The sequence below is a fragment of the Rhinoderma darwinii genome, chromosome 4 (genome assembly GCF_050947455.1).
Source record: "Rhinoderma darwinii isolate aRhiDar2 chromosome 4, aRhiDar2.hap1, whole genome shotgun sequence".
Classification (NCBI taxonomy): Eukaryota; Metazoa; Chordata; class Amphibia; order Anura; family Rhinodermatidae; genus Rhinoderma; species Rhinoderma darwinii.
Genome location: NC_134690.1, coordinates 186,857,063 through 186,878,309, shown reverse-complemented (window position 1 = coordinate 186,878,309; position 21,247 = coordinate 186,857,063). Strand labels below are relative to the sequence as shown.

At 39.4% G+C, this 21,247-nt stretch overlaps 1 protein-coding gene across 4 annotated transcripts in view; it reads left to right on the top strand.

The window, feature by feature from the left end:
- Positions 1–21,247, top strand: part of KHDRBS2 (KH RNA binding domain containing, signal transduction associated 2) — a 374,758-nt gene that overhangs the window by 258,980 nt on the left and 94,531 nt on the right. For all 4 annotated transcript variants that reach the window (XR_012883163.1, XR_012883161.1, XR_012883162.1 and 1 more), the window contains 2 exons: positions 5,736–5,863; positions 8,840–9,032. Coding sequence is in view for 1 of the 4 variants with exons in the window: in XM_075861986.1 (XP_075718101.1) it covers positions 5,736–5,863; positions 8,840–9,032 (321 nt within the window). In the remaining 3 variants the exon portion in view is untranslated. The remainder of the gene's footprint in view (positions 1–5,735; positions 5,864–8,839; positions 9,033–21,247) is intronic.

Sequence of the window (21,247 nt, the reverse complement as noted above, 5' to 3'; positions counted from 1 at the left end):
CAGTAGACAGACTCCACTTCCTATAGTCTATTAGTTGACTAAGAACATTTAACAACAACCAAAGACATCATATAAATATTTACATCAATACAAATTAGAAATGTTAGCCCGAAAACTAAAATAACAAGACTGACTCGAGAATTAACTAAAGCTCTAAACACCTCCGGCATTACAAATCAAGTCAAATCAATTTTAAGAAAGGACAAGACTGACACAAGCAGTGAACTTCTACCAGGGGGAATAAATTGTTGTAAAGAACTGTCCGATTACTAGACACAGCATAAGAAAAAGTAGCACATGCTGTATGACAGGGGAAATAAGCTAAACAAAAAATCAGCGCTAGTACGGTTTCATATTAAAATAGAGTACTGTGAAAATATATTGCTGCGTATTGTGACATTGACCAGTATCCTGATAATAATTATAATTTAACATTAGACAAAGTAAACGTCAGTAATCCTATACTATAGTTTTTTTTAAAAGTAACTGCCCCATTAAATTTAAAGGGATTTTCCCTTCTTAAAGATTTATGACTTATATATAAGATATGCTATTAATGTCTGATAAATGGGGATCCTACCTCTGCAAACCCCACTTACCAGCTGTTACTGTAACTCCCACAGACCTGAGCTGCTTTCTCCCCTTTTGTCATATCCTGTGGATAAATGTCTAAGGCCCCATGCACACGCCCGTAATTTTAATCAAAATACTAGTCCATTCATTTCTAATGCCCATGGACACCCTCCCATATATTTACGGGAAGGTGTCTGGGCCATAGAAATGATCCGCAAAAAATAGGACATGTCCTATTTTGTTATTTTACGGACCGTGCTTCCATGCTTTATAACAAGAGCACGGCCCACAAATGCGGGTGACTATCCGCGGCCGGCCGTGCCTGTAACCACGGACCTTGATTACAGCTACAGCCGTGTGCAGGGGGCCTAAGATAGGGAAACTGCTTTAACCTTTTCAGGACCGGGCTGTTTTGAGCCTCCAGGACCAGATGCTGTTTAGCCATTTTTAGCACACGTTAGTTAAGAGGCTATAATTTTTTTATTTGTTGGGCTAGCAATGTGGTGTTTTGATGGTTTTTTTTGTAGTTTATGCAGGTTTCTTTTTTTTATATCATTTTTATACGCATCCTTTTCGCTATTTTAGAATTTTCAGACTTATCATTTTAAAATAATAGTGGAAAAAAAATACTTTTTTACTTTCAGCAATTTTTTTTCTGGTAATATAGGTTTACCCTAAAATAGACCTTTTATTTGTGATCGTCATTGTCTACCGCAAATTTTGATATGTTACATGGGTCAGGGCTAGTGTTACGACAAGGATTGGCGTGGGCAACATTTTTTTTGGGTGGGTATTTTATGTGTATTTATTATTTAGTTTATTTGCACTTTATTTTATTTTTATTTTTTATTATTATGATCTGTCCCTCAAAGGTCAGAAAAGACCTTTGGGGACTTTTTTTTTCACTTTTACATCTTGTTTTTCCACTGTAACTGGTTCTGCACAGCAGCCCCAGTTCGAGGGGAAATAAGCCCTGTTATATTGACTATTGTCACTAAGGGTATGTTCACACGAGGGCGTCCGTAACGGCTGAAATTACGGGGATGTTTCAGCCTGAAAACATCACCGTAATTTCAGCCGTAACGGACGTTATTGGCGCTGCTATTCATTGGAGTCAATGAATAACGGCTCCAATTACGGCCAAAGAAGTGACATGTCACTTCTTTGACGCGGGCGTCTATTTACGCGCCGTCATTTGACATTGGCGCGTAAATTACGCCTCGTGTGAACAGACAAACGTCTGCCCATTGCTTTCAATGGGCAGATGTTTGTCAGCGCTATTGAGGCGCTATTTTCGGACGTAATTTGGGGCAAAAACGCCCGAATTACGTCCGTAATTAGTGCGTGTGAACATACCCTTAATAGGGCTGTGCTGGGTCTAGTAAGACCCAGCAGCAGCCTCTCACTAACAGCATCCTGGCAACCATGTAATTGGTCAAATTATCACCAGGACCAATAGAGGCAGCGGCACTTCCGATGCCCCTATTCTATACACAGCGCTCAAAGTAAACACTGCTTCTATCTTCTCTCCAGGGTCCCCGGCAGTCACTGACAGCCGTGCACCCGACATTCAAATGCCCGATCACTTGGGCAGCCAGCTAAAACCTGCGCTGTAAATACATTGTAGCACGGGTTTTAAGGACAAGCACTGACTCCAGCAGCACTTATTGTGAATCCAAACCAGTTAGAATATATTTTTTAATATCCAAGCGAAATTTGATAATGCTGGTAACATGGCCCTGCTGTCAATCAACGCAACAAAAGCCTTTCCCTATTCTGGAACAATACGGTTTAAATACTACTTTTATTAACTGGATTCGCCTTTTATATGAGTCCATCTGCCCCCATCTTTTTTAACCAGGAAACATCAGAGAGATTCCTCAACAGTCACGTCTGTTGTTTTTCCCTAGCAGTAACAATTAGTAACGATGATAATATCCATGACTTCAACTACGGTGCTAGAACTGAGAAAATAATAATATATGCATATGACGTTCTAATTTTTCTTGGAGAAATTGGTAAATGCTATTGAAGCATTAACCCATTATAGCTCCTTTTCAGAAATTCAAGTAAACTACTGTATGAGAACCCTTCTCCTTCAGTTTTTTGTATCAAGAGATGGGTTTGACTTTTTTTTAACTTAAATCAAAATCCATTGTTAAAGAAAAAATTAAGAAAAACAAAAACTCCGGTCCAAGCTAAATTTGGATGTGGTGGGATGAATAACATGAATTAAAATTGTTATTCTATCACAACTATTGTATATATATATGGTAATTTGCTAATTATAATTAATCAGAGTATCCATAATAGTTTTGAAAAAAAATCTTTGACATAAATTTGGAGAAATAAGAAACATAGAAATATGACGGAGCAGAACAACGTAAATAGCAATGCAGATGTGAACAGAGCCTTAAAGAGATAGTGTAAATTATTAAGGGATGTCATGGTTAAATACATATACTGGGACCACTATTATTCAACTTATTTATTAATGATATAGAGGATGGGATTAATAGCACTATTTCTATTTTTGCAGATGACACCAAGCTATGTAATATAGTTCAGTCTATGGAAGATGTTCATGAATTGCAAGCGGATTTAAACAAACTAAGTGTTTGGGCATCCACTTGGCAGATGAAGTTTAATGTAGATAAATGTAAAGTTATGCATCTGGGTACCAACAACCTGCATGCATCATATGTCCTAGGGAGAGCTACACTGGGGGAGTCACTTGTCGAGAAGGATCTGGGTGTACTTGTAAATCATAAACAAAATAACAGCATGCAGTGTCAATCAGCTGCTTCAAAGGCCAGCAGGATATTGTCGTGCATTAAAAGAGGCATGGACTCACGGGACAGGGATGTAATATTACCACTTTACAAAGCATTAGTGAGGCCTCATCTAGAATATGCAGTTCAGTTCTGGGCTCCAGTTCATAGAAAGGATGCCCTGGAGTTGGAAAAAATACAAAGAAGAGCAACGAAGCTAATTAGGGGCATTGAGAATTTAAGTTACGAGGAAAGATTAAAAGAATTAAACCTATTTAGTCTTGAAAAAAGACGACTAAGGGGGGACATGATTAACTTATATAAATATATTAATGGCACATACAAAAAATATGGTGAAATCCTGTTCCATGTAAAACCCCCTCAAAAAACAAGGGGGCACTCCCTCCGTCTGGAGAAAAAAAGGTTCAACCTGCAGAGGCGACAAGCCTTCTTTACTGTGAGAACTGTGAATCTATGGAATAGCCTACCGCAGGAGCTGGTCACAGCAGGGACAGTAGATGGCTTTAAAAAAGGGTTAGATAATTTCCTAGAACAAAAAAGTATTAGCTCCTATGTATAGAAATTTTTCCTTCCCTTTTCCCGTCCCTTGGTTGAACTTGATGGACATGTGTCTTTTTTCAGCCGTACTAACTATGTAACTATGTAACTATATGACCGAAAAGCACAGCATGGATCTAGAATGGTTCAAAATAAAGTAAAGATGCGGCTGTCAGCAAGCATATATTCAAATATGAACCAGATCCGGGGGTGTATACTCCTGAGGCATCCAAAGCATAATATATGACCGAGAAGAGAAGAAATGCCAACAAACAAGAACATATAGGAAAATAGAAAAATTGCTTTAATGAAAATGACACATGAATACATAATGATAAAAAGAATCCATAAACCAACAGGTTAAAAAAGACTAACACGCCATGCAATGTACAAGAAAGGTAACGTCTGAAATAGACGAGCAATGGTGACAACCAAATGGTATGATCTAATGATCAGGGTACGTAAATACATAAATATGAGTAAATGTAACTGACTACAAATGTGTGTCAGATGAAGTAGTTAGAGAGAAAGTATATACTCTAAGGTACAGAGCATAGTACCATAAATGAATACCATTAGTGGATGAATACAAAAAATTGTATGGAAATGAAACACATACCCATTGATCAACCAGATGAATGCACGGCGATATGTCTGCCCCAACGCGCGTTTTGGCGCAACTGCCTTCGTCTGGGGGTAGCATTTGAATGATGTGTATACCACTATATATAGGAATGGACCAGCCAATCATAGAATAATGAGGGAAAACCCAAGTATAAACATGTAATAATACATGTATCGCTACATATTTACCGGTCGCTTACCTCGTGGTGGAGGTGGTGGCCGCACCTACCAGAAACGCCAATCACGAGAGGCCAGGACCGGATGCACGTCATCGCGTCAGAAGACACGGTCACGTGGATCCGGAACCCGGCGCGTCATGAGGGCGGAACGGAGGCCGGGCACCCATTCACCAATCAAAGGGAGCGACGTAGCGAGAAGGTAAGTAACCCAGGATACGCCAGTGTATACAAAGTTGGCCGTGAAGCCAGATGATTCAAAACAACAGTAAATACCATATATGTCAATATAATACACATGTGAACAAACAAATTTGGATAAGATATAATGCTGTAACAAGAGACAGCATGAAAAAGCATGAATGGAGTGAAATAGTGGTATAATCAGAAGGATTGTACTGAATAGATTTTGATAAATTGTGAGGGAGAACAGATGCACTGAACAACAGTGCCTGAATAGTGGAAGCAAAGAAATAAATGCTGCATGAGTGAAAAAATAATAAAAATAAAGTGAAATGAATTGAGAATAAGTGAAAATAATAAAACTAAAAAATATGAATAAAAAAATAATATAACTATGTAACTATGTATACAGTAAATTTAAACTGTAAGAGGCATGAGTAGTCCCTAAGAGTATTCCATCTACAAAGGACGTGTTCTAGTGTCAGGATTAAGATCCGAAGGGGACAACACTGATGAGTGCCGCTTTGCTGAATAGCAGGGACAAAATCCTATTTCCATGGAAAGGCTGAGGAGTAGCACAGTGATAAAGCCTGTGCATGCATGGATTCTTTTAGAAGAGTGTATTTCATGACCAAAAAACATGAAGGATCACGTTGAAGGTAGAAAACCTCTGTGTTTTTTTTTTTTAAACTGTGTACTTAATAGACTTGTCACCATTAGATTGCGAATGCAATTTTTTAAATTATTGTTAATTTAGTATTGGACTAAATTAATATTGTATTAAATTAAATTGAATTGTATGTTAGAATCTTACATTGTAGTGGTATACTTTTTTTTTTTTTCTCTGTAGGATTATAATGATGAAATTCGACAAGAACAACTAAGAGAGCTGTCCTATTTAAATGGTCCTGAAGAGTCCAATCGTGGAAAAGTAACAAGAGGTAGAGGAATAAGATTGGTTGCATCCACAGTTGCCAGGTGAGGAATTCAGTTATCTCCATATAAGATAAGCTGAAAGTATGGTGCCACAGCGACACGTTATGGGTGCAGCATTTTAAAACTGTAGAAAAATAGATCTTCTTCCACGTGGATGCAGCCTCAGTACCATGTAGCCACATTTGAGTAGATGCTTTAGGTCAATACTCGGAATGAAATATCTCATGGTGTTCACCTGTTAATTGTATTGTGGATATAGGTTTACTTATCTTGCATTAACCTTGAATGACTTCAGAAGATAGTGGATGGGAACTTTTTCAAGTTGATCATCTATAGGTTTTTATAAATTTTTAAATTACTGCGTTCTGCGAGCCATAACTTTTTATTTTTCCATCGAGGTAGCAGTATAAGTGCTTGTTTTTTGTGGGGTGAGCTGTATTTTAGAATCATAATGCCAGCATATTGAAAACATAAAAAACGTTTCCTTTTTTTGGGGGGTGGGGGATAGAAAAAAAAAAAGCAGAAATTCCATCATTGTTTTTTAGGTTTTGCATTTACGGTGTACTTTGTGCGGTATGAATGACATGTTAATTTTATTCTGAGGGTCAGTATGATACCGAATTTATATCGGTTTTATGATGTTTCACTACATTTGCGCAATAAAAACATATTTTAAAAAATAATTTGCTTTTTGTGACGCCATAATTTTTTTATTACTCCGTCAACTTAACTCTATGGGGGCTTGTTTTTTTCAGGATGAGTTGTAGTTGGAGTGGCAGGATGAACAAAGAACAGAAATTCTGTCATTGTTCTTTCTTTTTTTTTTTTACAACGTTCACTGTGCGTGATTAGATTTATAGTACAGATAGTTATGGTTGTGGCAATAACAATATTGTGTTTTTTATTTTTTATATATTTTTACATACTGTAATAAAGCGTTTTGCAATGTTGTTTTTTTTATATTTTCAACTTTTTATTTAAAGGCTATAGACACATTTTGGGGGAAAACAACTGATTTTTTTTGCATGTATTTTTGGCAAAAAATATTTATTGTAATAGTTTTTTTATAAGTTTGGAACCGTTTTGGTTCTGCAGCCTACATATATTCCACTACATAGCATTCTGCAGAATGCCGTTTACTGTGAAATCCATCAGTTGGGCTGTATGACGGCTGAATCTCCATCTGTTCCTGTGATCTCCTAAATAGTGAACTATGCTAAATCAGATTAAAGTTCATTGTCTGTCATATTTTCTGCCTACTGTTACTTCCAAAAATCTCAGATTTATACTAATCAGTCCATAACAATGTGCAAACTTTCTTTCTTTTTTAATCTATATCATTATCTCAGTAAAAGCTTGTTGATAATTAAACATCATTTAAGAAACATAGCATTTAATTGTATGGACAAAAACATATTTGTTTCAAATCTGAAGTAACAGTGAAATTAGTTTTTTTCCTTTCTCTCGGAGATAAAAGCTTATGACAGTAAAAGTTTTGTTAGTCTACTAATCATTTTTTTCCAGTATTATACTTCAACTACAATTTCATAGAAATTTTGTCTAATTTAAAAAAATATATATATGTTTCCTGCTTTTTATAATACTAAAATATTATTAACTTCTAGGATCCTATAGAAATAAATGAGCCCAGACTGCACCTCTGTGCTCTTTGACACGGTTTTTATCTCTGGTTCTCTGAAGAATTCATAAGAAAAAAATCTGTAGCGTGGAGGTATTCTACCCGGAGGCAGGGCTTCATAGGAGTACAAAGTTGGCGGACCTGGGGAACTTCGTCAGGCCCCCAGGCAGCTGTGCCAACCAACGGCTCCCCCCAATATCACTGCGGGGTGGCCGTTGGGACGTTACAGGGGGTCGCCCCCTGTTTTTAGTCATTTGAATGCCGCGTTAGCTATTGAACGTGGCATTTAACGGGTTAAACAAGCGGGATCGCGCTCGAACGGGATCCCGCCCGTTACCCGGAAGTGTCGGCTGTAACACACAGCCGACATACTCGCTCTATCGAGCGGTCTCAGCCTGTGAGCCCGCTCCATATTCTCCAACCCAGCATGCGCCGTATATACACGGCGTGTGTCGGGAAGGGGTTAAAAGTGGCATCAGGCGCATGCACATTGCACAGATTAAGCGGAGGACAGTACACTTCGCTTCACTGTGCATGAATAGTGTGCCGTCCTCGACTTCACCTGCGCAATGCGCATGCACCCGATGCTGCTGTGCTCCTTTTCTGGACTCATCTTGGAAAGTTGTACGTTCTTTTGCTAACTATTGCGAAACATCCGGTTTTGATGTCGGCATATATGGAACACTAAACCCCAACTACATAATGACATGCTGTTGGTGTAGTGGCTACAAACCTAGTGACAAGTTCTTTTGAAGCATTCAAATTTTTATTGATTTGATAATTTTGTTAACATAGTAGCAGGGACTGCAGGCATAGTACAATAAAAAACAATCTGATGCCACAATGGATTCACACTGAGTTTTTTGCAGGCGGAAATTCTGCCTTAAAATTCCATTTTGAAGTTTGAGGCAGATTTTCCTCTGCCTGCACGCCGACTTTCGCGGCGTTTTTCACCCGCGGCCATTGAGCGCCGCGGGAATAAAACTCTGCGAAATACGCTTTCTCTGCCTCTTATTGATGTCAATGGGAGGTCAGAGGTGTAAACGCCCGAAGATAGGGCATGTCCCTTCTTTCTCCCGCGAAACGGTTTTACCGCTCGCGGGAAAAAGAAGCATCCGCCTCTCATTGAAATCAATGGGAGGCATTTTCGGCCGGTTTTTGACAAGTTTTGCAGCACGGTTTCCGTGTAAAAAAACTCGTCAAAAAACTCTGTGTGAACATACCCTTATACTAAACATTAGATCTGGGAAACACCAGCAACATGTGAAACAATAAGACAAGCAAACCATGCATCTCTCCAAAGTGGGGGAAGGTAAGGAAACCATATATGAATAGGGAGAAAACAAGAATATAAACTCAAATCTTCTTTCCTGCCTTAGGAATCGAGGAGGGGCCATTATACATCCCTTGCCTGGACGTGGCACACCAGTCCCCAGAAGTTCCCCTGTATCACGAGGAGCATTGCCGCTACCATCTGTAGCTCGTGGGGTTGCTGCAGCACGAGCAAGGGGCGTTCCAACTGCACCCGGCTTTAGAGCTCCACCACCTGCCATTGAGACCTATGATGATTATGTAAGTTATAACAATCTTTTATTGACTATGAAAATATGTCTGTAACTTTACAGTGCAAAAATAACTATCCCAATCTTTGAGGCAGTTGCTAGTGACTATGCATGAGGTTTGTTTTTAATGAATTACTGTGTTTATGTAGTTACTTGCAAACTGTGAGAGTTAACAAAATATGTATTTCCTATTTTGGAATTGCGGGTCTCATAAATGCTTTTGTATACAGAAATTTATGAAATTAAAGCATTTAAGAAGTGCAAGAATAAGACATGGTAATATAAGTCTAGTATTATTTGATTAAATCCTAAATTATATTTAGTGGAATCAGAACAGCTGGATGGCATATTGATTAAATAAAACTGATTAGATATTATGCCAGAAGCACTTACATGAAGAGCTAAGGCTCAGCTGACAAGCATCTGGTGATACTTGAAAAATCCAATTGTATTTCTGTAATAGCAGTAAAGTGTGAAGATTTTATTATGGGAAAGTTTGAGTGCTTTAGCTAAGCATCATATAGCTGGGGAAGGCTGGTAACCAGAATCGCTTTTACATTGGGATATGCATCAATGCCGTTTTCTGCCAGGGTCCAAAACCGAATAAAAATAAAACGTCAAATAAAATAATCATTCTGAATTTTTTTAATTAACGTTTCCTGATGATGTATTAAGTTGATTGTATAGGCAGAGAAGGTTTTATGGAAAGAACAGCAATAAAGTTCTGCACATTTTTGCAGCTTCTTATTTCTTTCATTTAATCATTAAGTTGCTGCTGGCGTACGTTACTTTTTGCCATTAAATGAGAGCTCGGTCATTTAATTGCCAGTGATCTTATAGAACTTGGATAAAAGAAAAAGGTTCTTAACTTAAAAAGTATGTGATGAATAAATTCAGCAAAATCTATGCAAATGGAAAATATGCTGGGAATATTAGAATTCTGATGAATCCATTTTCATTAGTATTTGCTGAACATTTAACCTAGTTTTTTTTAAATGTAAATATTTTAATTGTAATTTGTGACAGCATTACACACTTGAAGACTTGTACAGTTAACAACTTGTATTAATTTCAATTTATAGAAACATGTATCTCCACAGAAAGGCACTAGGCCATAGACGCCCTATTATAACTCTTCTTTCCTATCGACCTCTATATTCCTTTTTTTTTTTTTGAGAACCATCAGGTTATAATTTTTTAATAAACTAGTTCAGTATGCAGGGAAGTCATTGTATGTAGTTAAGACACTGTGCTGATGGTTAAGTATTGTACAATTTGTACAACCATGGGATGAATATTAACTAGACTGAAAGGGTTTGCCCCATTTGGACAACCATTCCTTATCTGAAAGCCTCCTGTCTGCTGAAACCCCCAGTCATCAGCTGTTACCTCCAGTCTAGTGGCCACACATTTCTCCACCAGTGACAAGTCCCATTCGGATGACTGATAGAGAGAGAGCACTCCCTATCTATGAGGTCCATATGATCTAATAGGGTATATAGAAAAGGGACGTTGGGACTAAAAAAAGGCATTTCTTCCCTAAAGAAGCCTTCCCCTAAAATAAAATAAATATTCAGACTTGAAAAACATTTCCCTCTACAACCTGAAAATCACTTGCAAATATAAATCCATTACCATCATGCAGAAGAATTAGATTATTTTATTTAGCAATTTTTGTGTTATGAAGTGGATTTGCATATGGAACAATCACCAATAAATAACAATGCCTATAGGGGTTACACCCATCGCTTAATAAACTCTACATAACATATTACTCTGCATTCCTATGCAGAGTTAAACCACAAACACTTATTGGCTATTGATGGGGTTTGCCATTATTGTTTGATTGGTAGGGTCTGACTGCTAGGACCCCAAAAGATGCCTTGAACAAATGGGCCATGGCTCCTTCTGCTTCTATCTGGCCCTGTACCACTCCTAAACAGGCAAAGTCCCCACATAAGGGAGTTCTGCAGCATTTGAAAATGATGGAGGATACATTTAAGCAGAGTTAGCAGATGCACCCTGGCCCTAGTGCCTAAGGGGTCCAGAAGAAGACACCAGCATTATAATGGACACATGGTAAGTGGGGTCCCTGTTGTAAATTTAGAATTTGGGGCAAGGAGCTTCAAGTTATACCAGTGCAGAAAAGGTAACTTTAATTTGACAAATGCATTTTAAGATAGAACATTTGATTTAGTAATAGTGCTGTATCCCCAACTGCAATACTTATGACTTCCTTAAATAGTTCCCCAAAGTCATTATTGTTCTAAATACTAAATATGCAGCTTGGCTAAAAAATGAAGATTCTAACCGTCTCCCCTACAATGTGAGTTTTTCAGATGTCATTCTGAACAGAATTTGTTTCAGAGACAAGATCTTGTATTCACCCAATTCTTCAGCAGCACTTCTCACACTCCATAGAAGTACTCTACTGCCTTAAGAGATGGCTGTTCAGAGAGAATAAAGGTAGAGAGCAAGAGCTCCTATGGGGCCACAAACTCTCTTCTCTCCACTAATCTCAGTTTTGAGAAACATCTTTATACTAATACAGAATATAACAATGTTACATTCTGTTTGTATTTTATAATATCATTCATGGAAATTTGTTGAGAAAACATTTATTGTATGAATCAGAGCAAGCTGTACCCCCAGGCAAGCATTGTCCCATGCAATTCATTCAAAAGGACAGAAAAAGGTTGATGTGTCTAATCAATTTATATTCTTCAGACATTAATTCAGAGCACAGAACCAGCTAATTATCCCGCTGTGTAAATCACATGATCACGCCTGAGTTCAATTAACATTATAGTCACAATTAGTTCACTAAACGTTCCATTATTGAGGAGAAATGTCAAAAATTATGGTTTGCATTAATGATACTGCATGAATTCTAAATACCCTGAACGGCAACCTTTCAGCTTTACTCCCTATTTACTGTAAGTCAGCAATTTTTATTTTGAATGTAGAAAAGAAAGAATAGTTGTTAAAGTAATTAAATAGCGGATAATACATTAATTAAATACACAGTCGAGTCACATTATTATGACCACCAGCTAATATCCAGAGTAACCCCTGTTTGCAGCACGGACAGCAGCTGGACGGGCTGGGAGTGACTCAATAAGGCGCTGGTAGGTTGTCTCCGGTATCTGGAGCCATGCTGACTGCAGTGCATCCCACATTTGCTGGAGGGTGCGTGGGGGAGGATCCATAGCGTGAACAAGATGATCGAGGTGGTCCCACAGATGCTCAATTGGGTTAAAGTCTGGCGAATTAGGAGGCCATGGAAGTACTTATAAGTCTTGGTCGTGCTCTTTGAACCACTGTCGGACATTTCTAGCCGTGTGACATGTCGCATTGTCTTGCTGGAAGAATTTATCTGCCCCAGGGAAGACAAGCATCATGTATGGGTGGACGTGATCTGCAACGTTGGATTCGTACACAAATCGGTTCAGAGTGCCTTCCACATGGATGAGTGGGCCCAGAGAATGGCATGAAAAAATTCCCCAGACCATAACGTTGCCGCCACCAGCTTGGGTTCTTCCAGCAATGGTTGCAGGGTGTTTGTTCTCTGATGTTTCTCACCTGACACGCTAATGTCCATCCATACGATGAAGCAGAAAACAGGACTCGTCGGAGAAGGCAACCCTTTGCCAATCATTGGTGGTTCAATTCCGATACTGCCGAGCAAATTGAGACCTTTTTCTCCGATGCATCTTTGTTAGCATAGGAGCAGTGACCATCTGTCTGCTTCTGAGCCCCATACGCAGTAGATTTAGCTGAACTGTATTAGTCACACGTCTGATAGCCCCCTGGTTGATTTTCCTGGTGAGCTGCTCTTTCGCCCTTGTGCACCTTTGTAGCCGACGTTCACCTCACATTAATGGCATGTGGTGCTCCGAAGTTTCCACGCCGGTTATTCCCAATGGTGTCATTGTCAACTCATGATACACTTTTCATCACATCAAGTATACCTTTCTATTTTTGAGGTATGGAATAGTAGACTATGTTATTCCATGCAACGGGATTCTGAAAAAAATATATATATATATTTCTGGGGTATGTACAAGTTTAATCACTTATTATTCTATTTTTTGCAGAGCAGGCCAGGTGATCAAAAAACAGCAATTCTGGTATTTTTGGGGGATTTTAACAGCTTTCTTTTTTACAGCTTTTTTTGTTTACGTTATTTTATGGAAGCAAATGAAAAAACTGTTTTTTTATTTGTACATTGTTAACAACTTTATTAAACTTATTTTTACATTTTATTTTAGTCCCACTAGGAGACTTGAACATTCGATTATTTGATCACTGGTACAATACATTGTATTACTTATCTATTTCAGTAAATTGTACTTTTAGCGGTCTTCTATTAAGCCCTGCCGCTGCAGACCTGGGGGCCTTCTGTAGCCCCTGGCTGCCATGACAAAGCATGGTCACCCCACAATCGCGTCGCGGGATTATGGTATAACAGTGGGAGCCCCCCTTCCGCCTAGCGGCTTAGATGCCTGTCCATTGGAGTGAGGTATCGACTGTAATACACAGGTGACACCCACAGCTCATAAAGGAAGCTCAGCCCATGAGCTAGCTCCATACATACACCCTGGTTGTACTGGTATGTTGTGGTGCGAAAAGGTTAAGATTGTATATGTGAAACATATATCTCATTGACGTGGTAGATTACTGTGGTAAGTATCTATGTTTATTTTATAAATCAAACTTGTCTTTCTAAAGTATTAAAACAGTATAAATACATTGAAGGAAATAAGTATTTGATCCCTTGCTGATTTTGTAAGTTTGCCCACTGTCAAAGACATGAACAGTCTAGAATTTTTAGGCTAGGTTAATCTTACCAGCGAGAGATAGATTATATATATATAAAAAAAGAAAATCACAGTGTCAAAATTATATATATTTATTTGCATTGTGCACAGAGAAATAAGTATTTGATCCCTTTGGCAAACAAGACTTAATACTTGGTGGCAAAACCCTTGTTGGCAAGCACAGCAGTCAGACATTTTTAGTAGTTGATGATGAGGTTTGCACACATGTTAGATGGAATTTTGGCCCACTCCTCTTTGCAGATCATCTGTAAATCATTAAGATTTCGAGGCTGTCGCTTGGCAACTCGGATCTTCAGCTCCCTCCATAAGTTTTCGATGGGATTAAGGTCTGGAGATGACCTTAATGTGCTTCTTTTTGAGCCACTCCTTTGTTGCCTTGGCTGTATGTTTCAGGTCATTGTCGTGCTGGAAGACCCAGCCACGAGCCATTTTTAATGTCCTGGTGGAGGGAAGGAGGTTGTCACTCAGGATTTGACGGTACATGGCTCCATCCATTCTCCCATTGATGCGGTGCAGTAGTCCTGTGCCCTTAGCAGAGAAACACCCCAAAACATAATGTTTCCACCTCCGTGCTTGACAGTGGGGACGGTGTTCTTTGGGTCATAAGCAGCATTTCTCTTCCTCCAAACACGGCGAGTTGAGTTAATGCCAAAGAGCTCAATTTTAGTCTCATCTGACCACAGCACCTTCTCCCAATCACTCTCAGAATCATCCAGATGTTCATTTGCAAACTTCAGATGGGCCTGTACATGTGCCTTCTTGAGCAGGGGGACCTTGCGGGCACTGCAGGATTTTAATCCATTGCGGCGTAATGTGTTACCAATGGTTTTCTTGGTGACTGTGGTCCCAGCTGCCTTGAGATCATTAACAAGTTCCCCCCGTGTAGTTTTCGGCTGAGCTCTCACCTTCCTCAGGATCAAGGATACCCCACGAGGTGAGATTTTGCATGGAGCCCCAGATCAATGTCGATTGACAGTCATTTTGTATGTCTTCCATTTTCTTACTATTGCACCAACAGTTGTCTCCTTCTCACCCAGCGTCTTACTTATGGTTTTGTAGCCCATTCCAGCCTTGTGCAGGTCTATGATCTTGTCCCTGACATCCTTAGAAAGCTCTTTGGTCTTGCCCATGTTGTAGAGGTTAGAGTTAGACTGATTAATTGAGTCTGTGGACAGGAGTCTTTTATACAGGTGACCATTTAAGACAGCTGTCTTTAATGCAGGCACCAAGTTGATTTGGAGCATGTAACTGGTCTGGAGGAGGCTGAACTCTTAATGGTTGGTAGGGGATCAAATACTTATTTCTCTGTGCACAATACAAATAAATATATATAATTTTGACTATGTGATTTTCTATTTTTTTTTTTAATATAATCTATCTCTCACTGGTAAAATTAACCTAGCCTAAAAATTCTAGACTGTTCATGACTTTGACAGTGGGCAAACTTACAAAATCAGCAAGGGTTCAAATACTTATTTCCTTCACTGTATATATATATATATATATATATATATATATATATATATATATATATATATATATTTATGTACACACACAGTATATACATATAGTGCAGGTGACATACATTAACCACTCTCAAGTCTAGTCAATTCATAAGGCTTGAATGCAGGTTTAGACTTAAGAATAGTATATTTCATGTACCTAGTGTTCCCCAACGGATAGTTTGTCCTACTATCTCCTAGAATGAAAAACAAACAGTTTTACCACATGAACTACTTTATCATCTATTGTAGTATACTTTACTATTTTATCATAGTAATCCATCCAATATAACAACAACCGCCTCCAATCAGTGACTATTCTAGGGACTAGTGACCTGGAAATTTGACCGGGAAAGTCCATACCTACTTATGGAGGCAAAGAAAGCAGTGTTCCATAGATTCCACAACCCAGTTTAGCTAGCTCCAAGTCATTTGCAGCATAGAGAATCCACTTCTTTGGTGGGAAACATAACGCCACTTTTCATACTTGATTTCCACTGCACATACGGATCTATTTTGCTGGGAAAGAGGCATACACAAATAGATATTTGTAATGATATGAAGATTTATATTTTAAAAGATAATGTACTTCTTTCTAATTGTAATAAAGAATACACTACGATAGTGTTTATCTCTAACAACAGAAAACATTTTTTAAGAATGAACAGTAAATGTTCCAAGGTTAGTGAGGATTTCCATCGAGATCTAAAGAAAAAAGGGTGGCCATTGGGGGTATGAAGATATTTGTGCATTTCCCAATTTCTGTAGGGACTGTCAATACAGTGTGGGGCTTATTGGGAACTTGGTTTGTACTATTGCGAAATGTGGGTATGTTTTTGAAAGAAATCCATATTGTACTTACAACTTAAGATAACTAAATATTTTCATAAGTGTTTTGGAGAATCCGGGAGCAATTAGTCCAAAGTTTAGCTATAGTCTCTAATAAATTTATATTGCACTTAAATAATGTCCTTTTTAAGATTTAGTATATGTTCAGACGCAGCTGATTTTTGGCAGAAATACCTGTGACTGTCCCACACATCTGAATGGAACTTGCAGAAATCCATACACATGATGCACAAACAACCCTATTTAGATGTATGGAACTGTTTATTAGTAGCAGAATTTTCTGCAACAAATCTGTCGTGTGAATATACCCTAGGCTAGGGGCTCATGCAGACTGGCACGGAACTGCTACGCTTCCTTTAGTACAGAGCCATACAAGCTCTGTTGGACACTGTGTATGGATATAGCCTCCCCTAGAAGCAATGCTTCTACTGGAGAATACCTCTGTACCTACAGAGTCTGTTAGATCATGATATGATTTGTTTTCTGCCAGATTTGTACAATATCAGACAGAAAAAACACTGTATGCCACCCAGTGGCGGAACTACCTACTATAGCAGCCATAGCGGCTGCTACGGTGCCAGCAGCATGAGGGGGCCCATGCCGCCCGGCACATAACATTTATGTACCAGGCAGGATGGCACGGGTCCCCTTATGCCCTTACTAGCACCAGGAATTCGGACCCCAGGCGACTGCCACCGTAGGACACAGATACAATTGAATACTATAGCGGAGCAGGGAGCTAGCTTCCTGCTCTGCCATTCACTAGGCTACAGGCCTTGTTAGGCCTGAAACCTATAAGGGGCTGGGACATGATCCCTGCACAGGCCGGCACAATGACGTCACTAGATTACGCCGGCCTACACAAGGGTCCTGTCTCGTCGTCTCATGGGCTGCTGAGGAGGCTGTGAAGAAGCTCTGTTCATCGCGGGAATGAAACTAGGTAAGTACAAGGGTTATTTTTATTTGTTTTGGCGCTACTATCTACAAGGGGGGGCTGTGTGGCATGATCTACAAGGGAGGGCTGTGTGGCACTATCTGCAAGGGAGGGCTCTGTGCCATCATCTATAAGGGGGGGTTCCACTATCTACAACAGGGGTATATGGCACTATCTGTAATTTGTGTGTGTCACTATCTTGAGGGGGTGAATAGCACGATTTACAAGGGGGTGTGGCACTATCTACAGGTGGCTGTGTGTAACTCTATCTACAAGGGGGGTGTGGTACTATCTACAAGGGTCTGTGTGGCACTATCTACAATGAGGGGTATGTGGCACTATCTACAAGGGGGTTGTGTGGCACTATAGGGAGGTGTGTGGCAATATCAACAGGGGGTGTGGCACTATTTATAAGGGGGTGTGTGGCACTATCTACAGGAGGACTGTGTTTGTGGCACTATCTACAGAGGGGTATGGGATCATAAAATAGGGGAGGGGAGATGATCTACAACTTGGCAGCCTAGCTGTATTTTTACATTGCACACAGATCTCATAAATGTTCTTTGTCGGTGGGTGGGGGTTGTGGCGGTGGGGGTGTTGGTTGTGGGGGAATGGTTTCCAGTCAAACGTTTGCTATGGGGCCCAGTCTTTCCTAGTTACGCCCATTAAGCCACCATATAAAATCAGAGGCATATGGAGGTACAGTAGAGGGCTCATACACCACCATTGGAGTCCTATCAAGACTCTATATGGCTATGTACATGATCTTTAAATGTCATTGTAATAACACCAAATTCAGAGAAGATCCAATCTTGAAGCACATTTTTAAGAAAAAATTATTTGTAATAATAACCTAAAAGGAACTCAACATAAATTATTTCATGACCCGTTTTTTTTGTATCATAATATAGTTGTAATGACGGGGTAGGGAGACAGATAGGTGAGCCCTAATCTACCCGCCACTCAGTCCCTGCCTACTTGCACGGCCCGTCCTAGGCGACGGCGTACAACTGGGCAACGGTCCCTACGCTCAATAAGTGCACAACAGACCAACAGACAAGGGTACACAGAAGCTAAGGGAAATGGGGCAGTTGCCCACGGCAACACCATGAGCAACAAGAGTAGTGAACGAGCCGAGTCAAACCAGGACTGTACGATGTACCAAACGCAGAGCAGGAGAGTAGTCAGTAAAGCCAGGGTCAATTTGAAGCAGAAGTCAATAGTACTAGCAGGAGCAGCAGAGCCAGGAAACCAGACAGAATCACAGTCAAAGGAGGAGCAGGAAATGAAGGTATAAATAGACCGAGGGCGGGAGCTAGCTCCGTCTGGCCAGGCTGTGATAGGTTCTCCCACTCCTCAGCCTCCCAGCCTGAGTGGTAGCAGATCGAGTCACTCTATCAAAAATAGGAGCAGGTGCAGACTGATTAACCACGGGTGTCGACAAAGAAGCTGTGTCAGGCAAATCCATTACAATAGTACTATATGTTGCACATAGTTTTGGCTTTTATATCGTACAGTGTAAAACAAACAAATATTGTAACTGGTTACCTAATTGTCTCTAGAGTGCTGTATTTCAACACGATAAGTAAAACCTTCCCTTTCACTGTCTGCATAATTCAGTGAATCTTCTTACACACTACACCGTTTTAGAATCTTCTTAACTTAGCAACTGAAACTGCTAGCGCAATGTAGTGTGACGTTTAAGAGCCAAGATTTAGAATGTATCTAAAATATGTCACAGTAAAAGGCCAGAAAAATTGTAAGGTAATTGTATTGTGTTTTCACTGTTCAGCTTTCACCAATGAAGCCAGGGATATAAATTCTAATTGCTTTAGACAGTCAAAGCTGTCACTCCACAAGAGCATGTCGGAGGCAGCTTTGGCTACATCAGTAACCTAATTATAGAAAGCCTGGCTCTTCACCAATATTTTAACACTTGATTTATTTCCTGTTCAACTTGTTCAATAGAGATAGAGTTAATTGGTTTTCTGAATGAGTGTTAAAATATAAGGATCTTGCTTCATTAAAGGAAAGCTCCAGTTATTAAGCTTCACTGACTTTAAAGTCAGTTTGCAGGGTAGTAAAATTAGCAGCGAAGGCTTCATGCACAAATCATCAAAAGTGAAAAGGATGCTTGTTGTAATTTAATATGATGGGGGTGCATATTACTAAAATGCTAGATAAGGTGGATTCTGGCGAAATAGGCATGACACAAGTTTATATGTATCAAAGTATATTTTCTTGTAAACAAGCAAGATGTGAGGTCAGCAGCCATTTAGCAGATTACAGACTGCTGTAAACTAGAGTAAAAATCTATAGATAGAAGGGAAGATCAAAATAATTCTGCTGACTGTATAGTTGTCAGGAGTTGCAAGGCGTTAATTTCTTTTATATTAAGTCTATGTTCACATCTTGTCTGATCCTTCTGTCAGATGTATACGTCGGATATACAGATATGTTCACCCTTACCTTTTCTTGAATTTGGTTAAGGACTCCAATTTCTCATAAAACAAATTCAATACAATATTGTGACATGTTTGCAAAATTCTTGACAGGCTGCAACTCATATCATAATCACTGGGTGGCAACACATAGACTCATATAGCATAGTCATCTCGTAACAGAGTATCGCAAAATCATGTTTTTTTTCAACGTTCATTATCTCGCGCAATACATATCAGGATATGTTGAAAAAAGAGAAAAGGTAAGGAAGGACACATTTGTATTCCCCGACGTATAACTCCGTAGGAAGGTTCAGATGTATTTAATTGATCCCGCAGCACTCCGTGTTTCAAGGGTGCGTGAGTGGGCTTCTACACCAACGTATAAAAAATGGGAACTCAGCACTCCAAGGTATTATGCAATAAGTGATATTTTATTTCACATATAGCGAAAAGTAGTAATCCAAAAATAGGTTTAACGTTTCGGTCTATACATTCGACCTTCTTCAGACACGGATTACGTCCGTGGATATGGATATGCGGCACTTGTGACCTCGGTCGCTGTTAGGTAATGGCGCTTATTAAGAAGGTCAAATGTATAGACCGAAAAGTTAAACCTATTTTTGGATCACTTCTTTTCGCTTGGAGTGCTGAGTTCCCATTTTTTAAGGTTCGGATGTATGCCACCTTATAGGCCTTCAGTGGCATATTCCAACCTATTGCCACAATTTTTTTTTAAAACGTATAGCATGCGTTAAACGTTTATTTTTGTGTACCACTGTATAGGAAAGTGCAGTCTACTGCGCTTTGTTATACAGTAATGAGTCTATTCACAATGCTTTTGCAGTGTACGTCTGAGGTGTATGTTGGGAGGATTTACTGATGTATACCTCAGACGGATGCCTCCAATGTATACCATTGTATAGGAATTGGGCTCATATGTTTAAAAAAACGTATACAGCAAGGTATATGTTTTTATGTGTGATGCCTTTGTATGGAATAGCGCAGCAGGCTTAACTATTCCATACAGCTGAAAATAAAGTATACCGTCGTATACCAGACCGACGGAGGCCAATAGGACACTCTTATGGCCTCCGGCCAAGTGAATGGGGTCTATGGATACGTTTGACGTAAGCGATAAGAGCTTTCTCAGCACGTATATTTTACAAACGTAACAAAAAAAAAACAAGCTGTGAAAATAGCTGAAGATAGCCTTTCGTTTATACCACATGGCAGAAGTTTATATGGTAATGCTTTCCTAAACACTTCATGGAGTTGTACTTTTTATTGCTGTTAAATGCCATAACAATTGCAGCAAAAGACGTGACATAACCGAGTCGTCTGAATAAACCCTTATACCTAATACTTGCGCTATTAGACTTAAGCTTCATTCACATCTGCGTTGGGACTTCGTTCATGGGTTCCATCAGAGCTTTCTATCAGTGGAACCCATGAATGAAATCCAAACTGAAACCAACGGTAACCATAGGTTTCTGTTTGCATCACCATTGATTTCAATGGTGACAAATCCGGTGCAAATGGTTTCCGTTTGTCACAGTTGTGCAAAGGTTCCGTCATTTTGACGGAATCAATACCGTAGTCGACTACACTATTCATTCCGTTAAAACGACGGAATCTTTACACAACGGGGACAAACA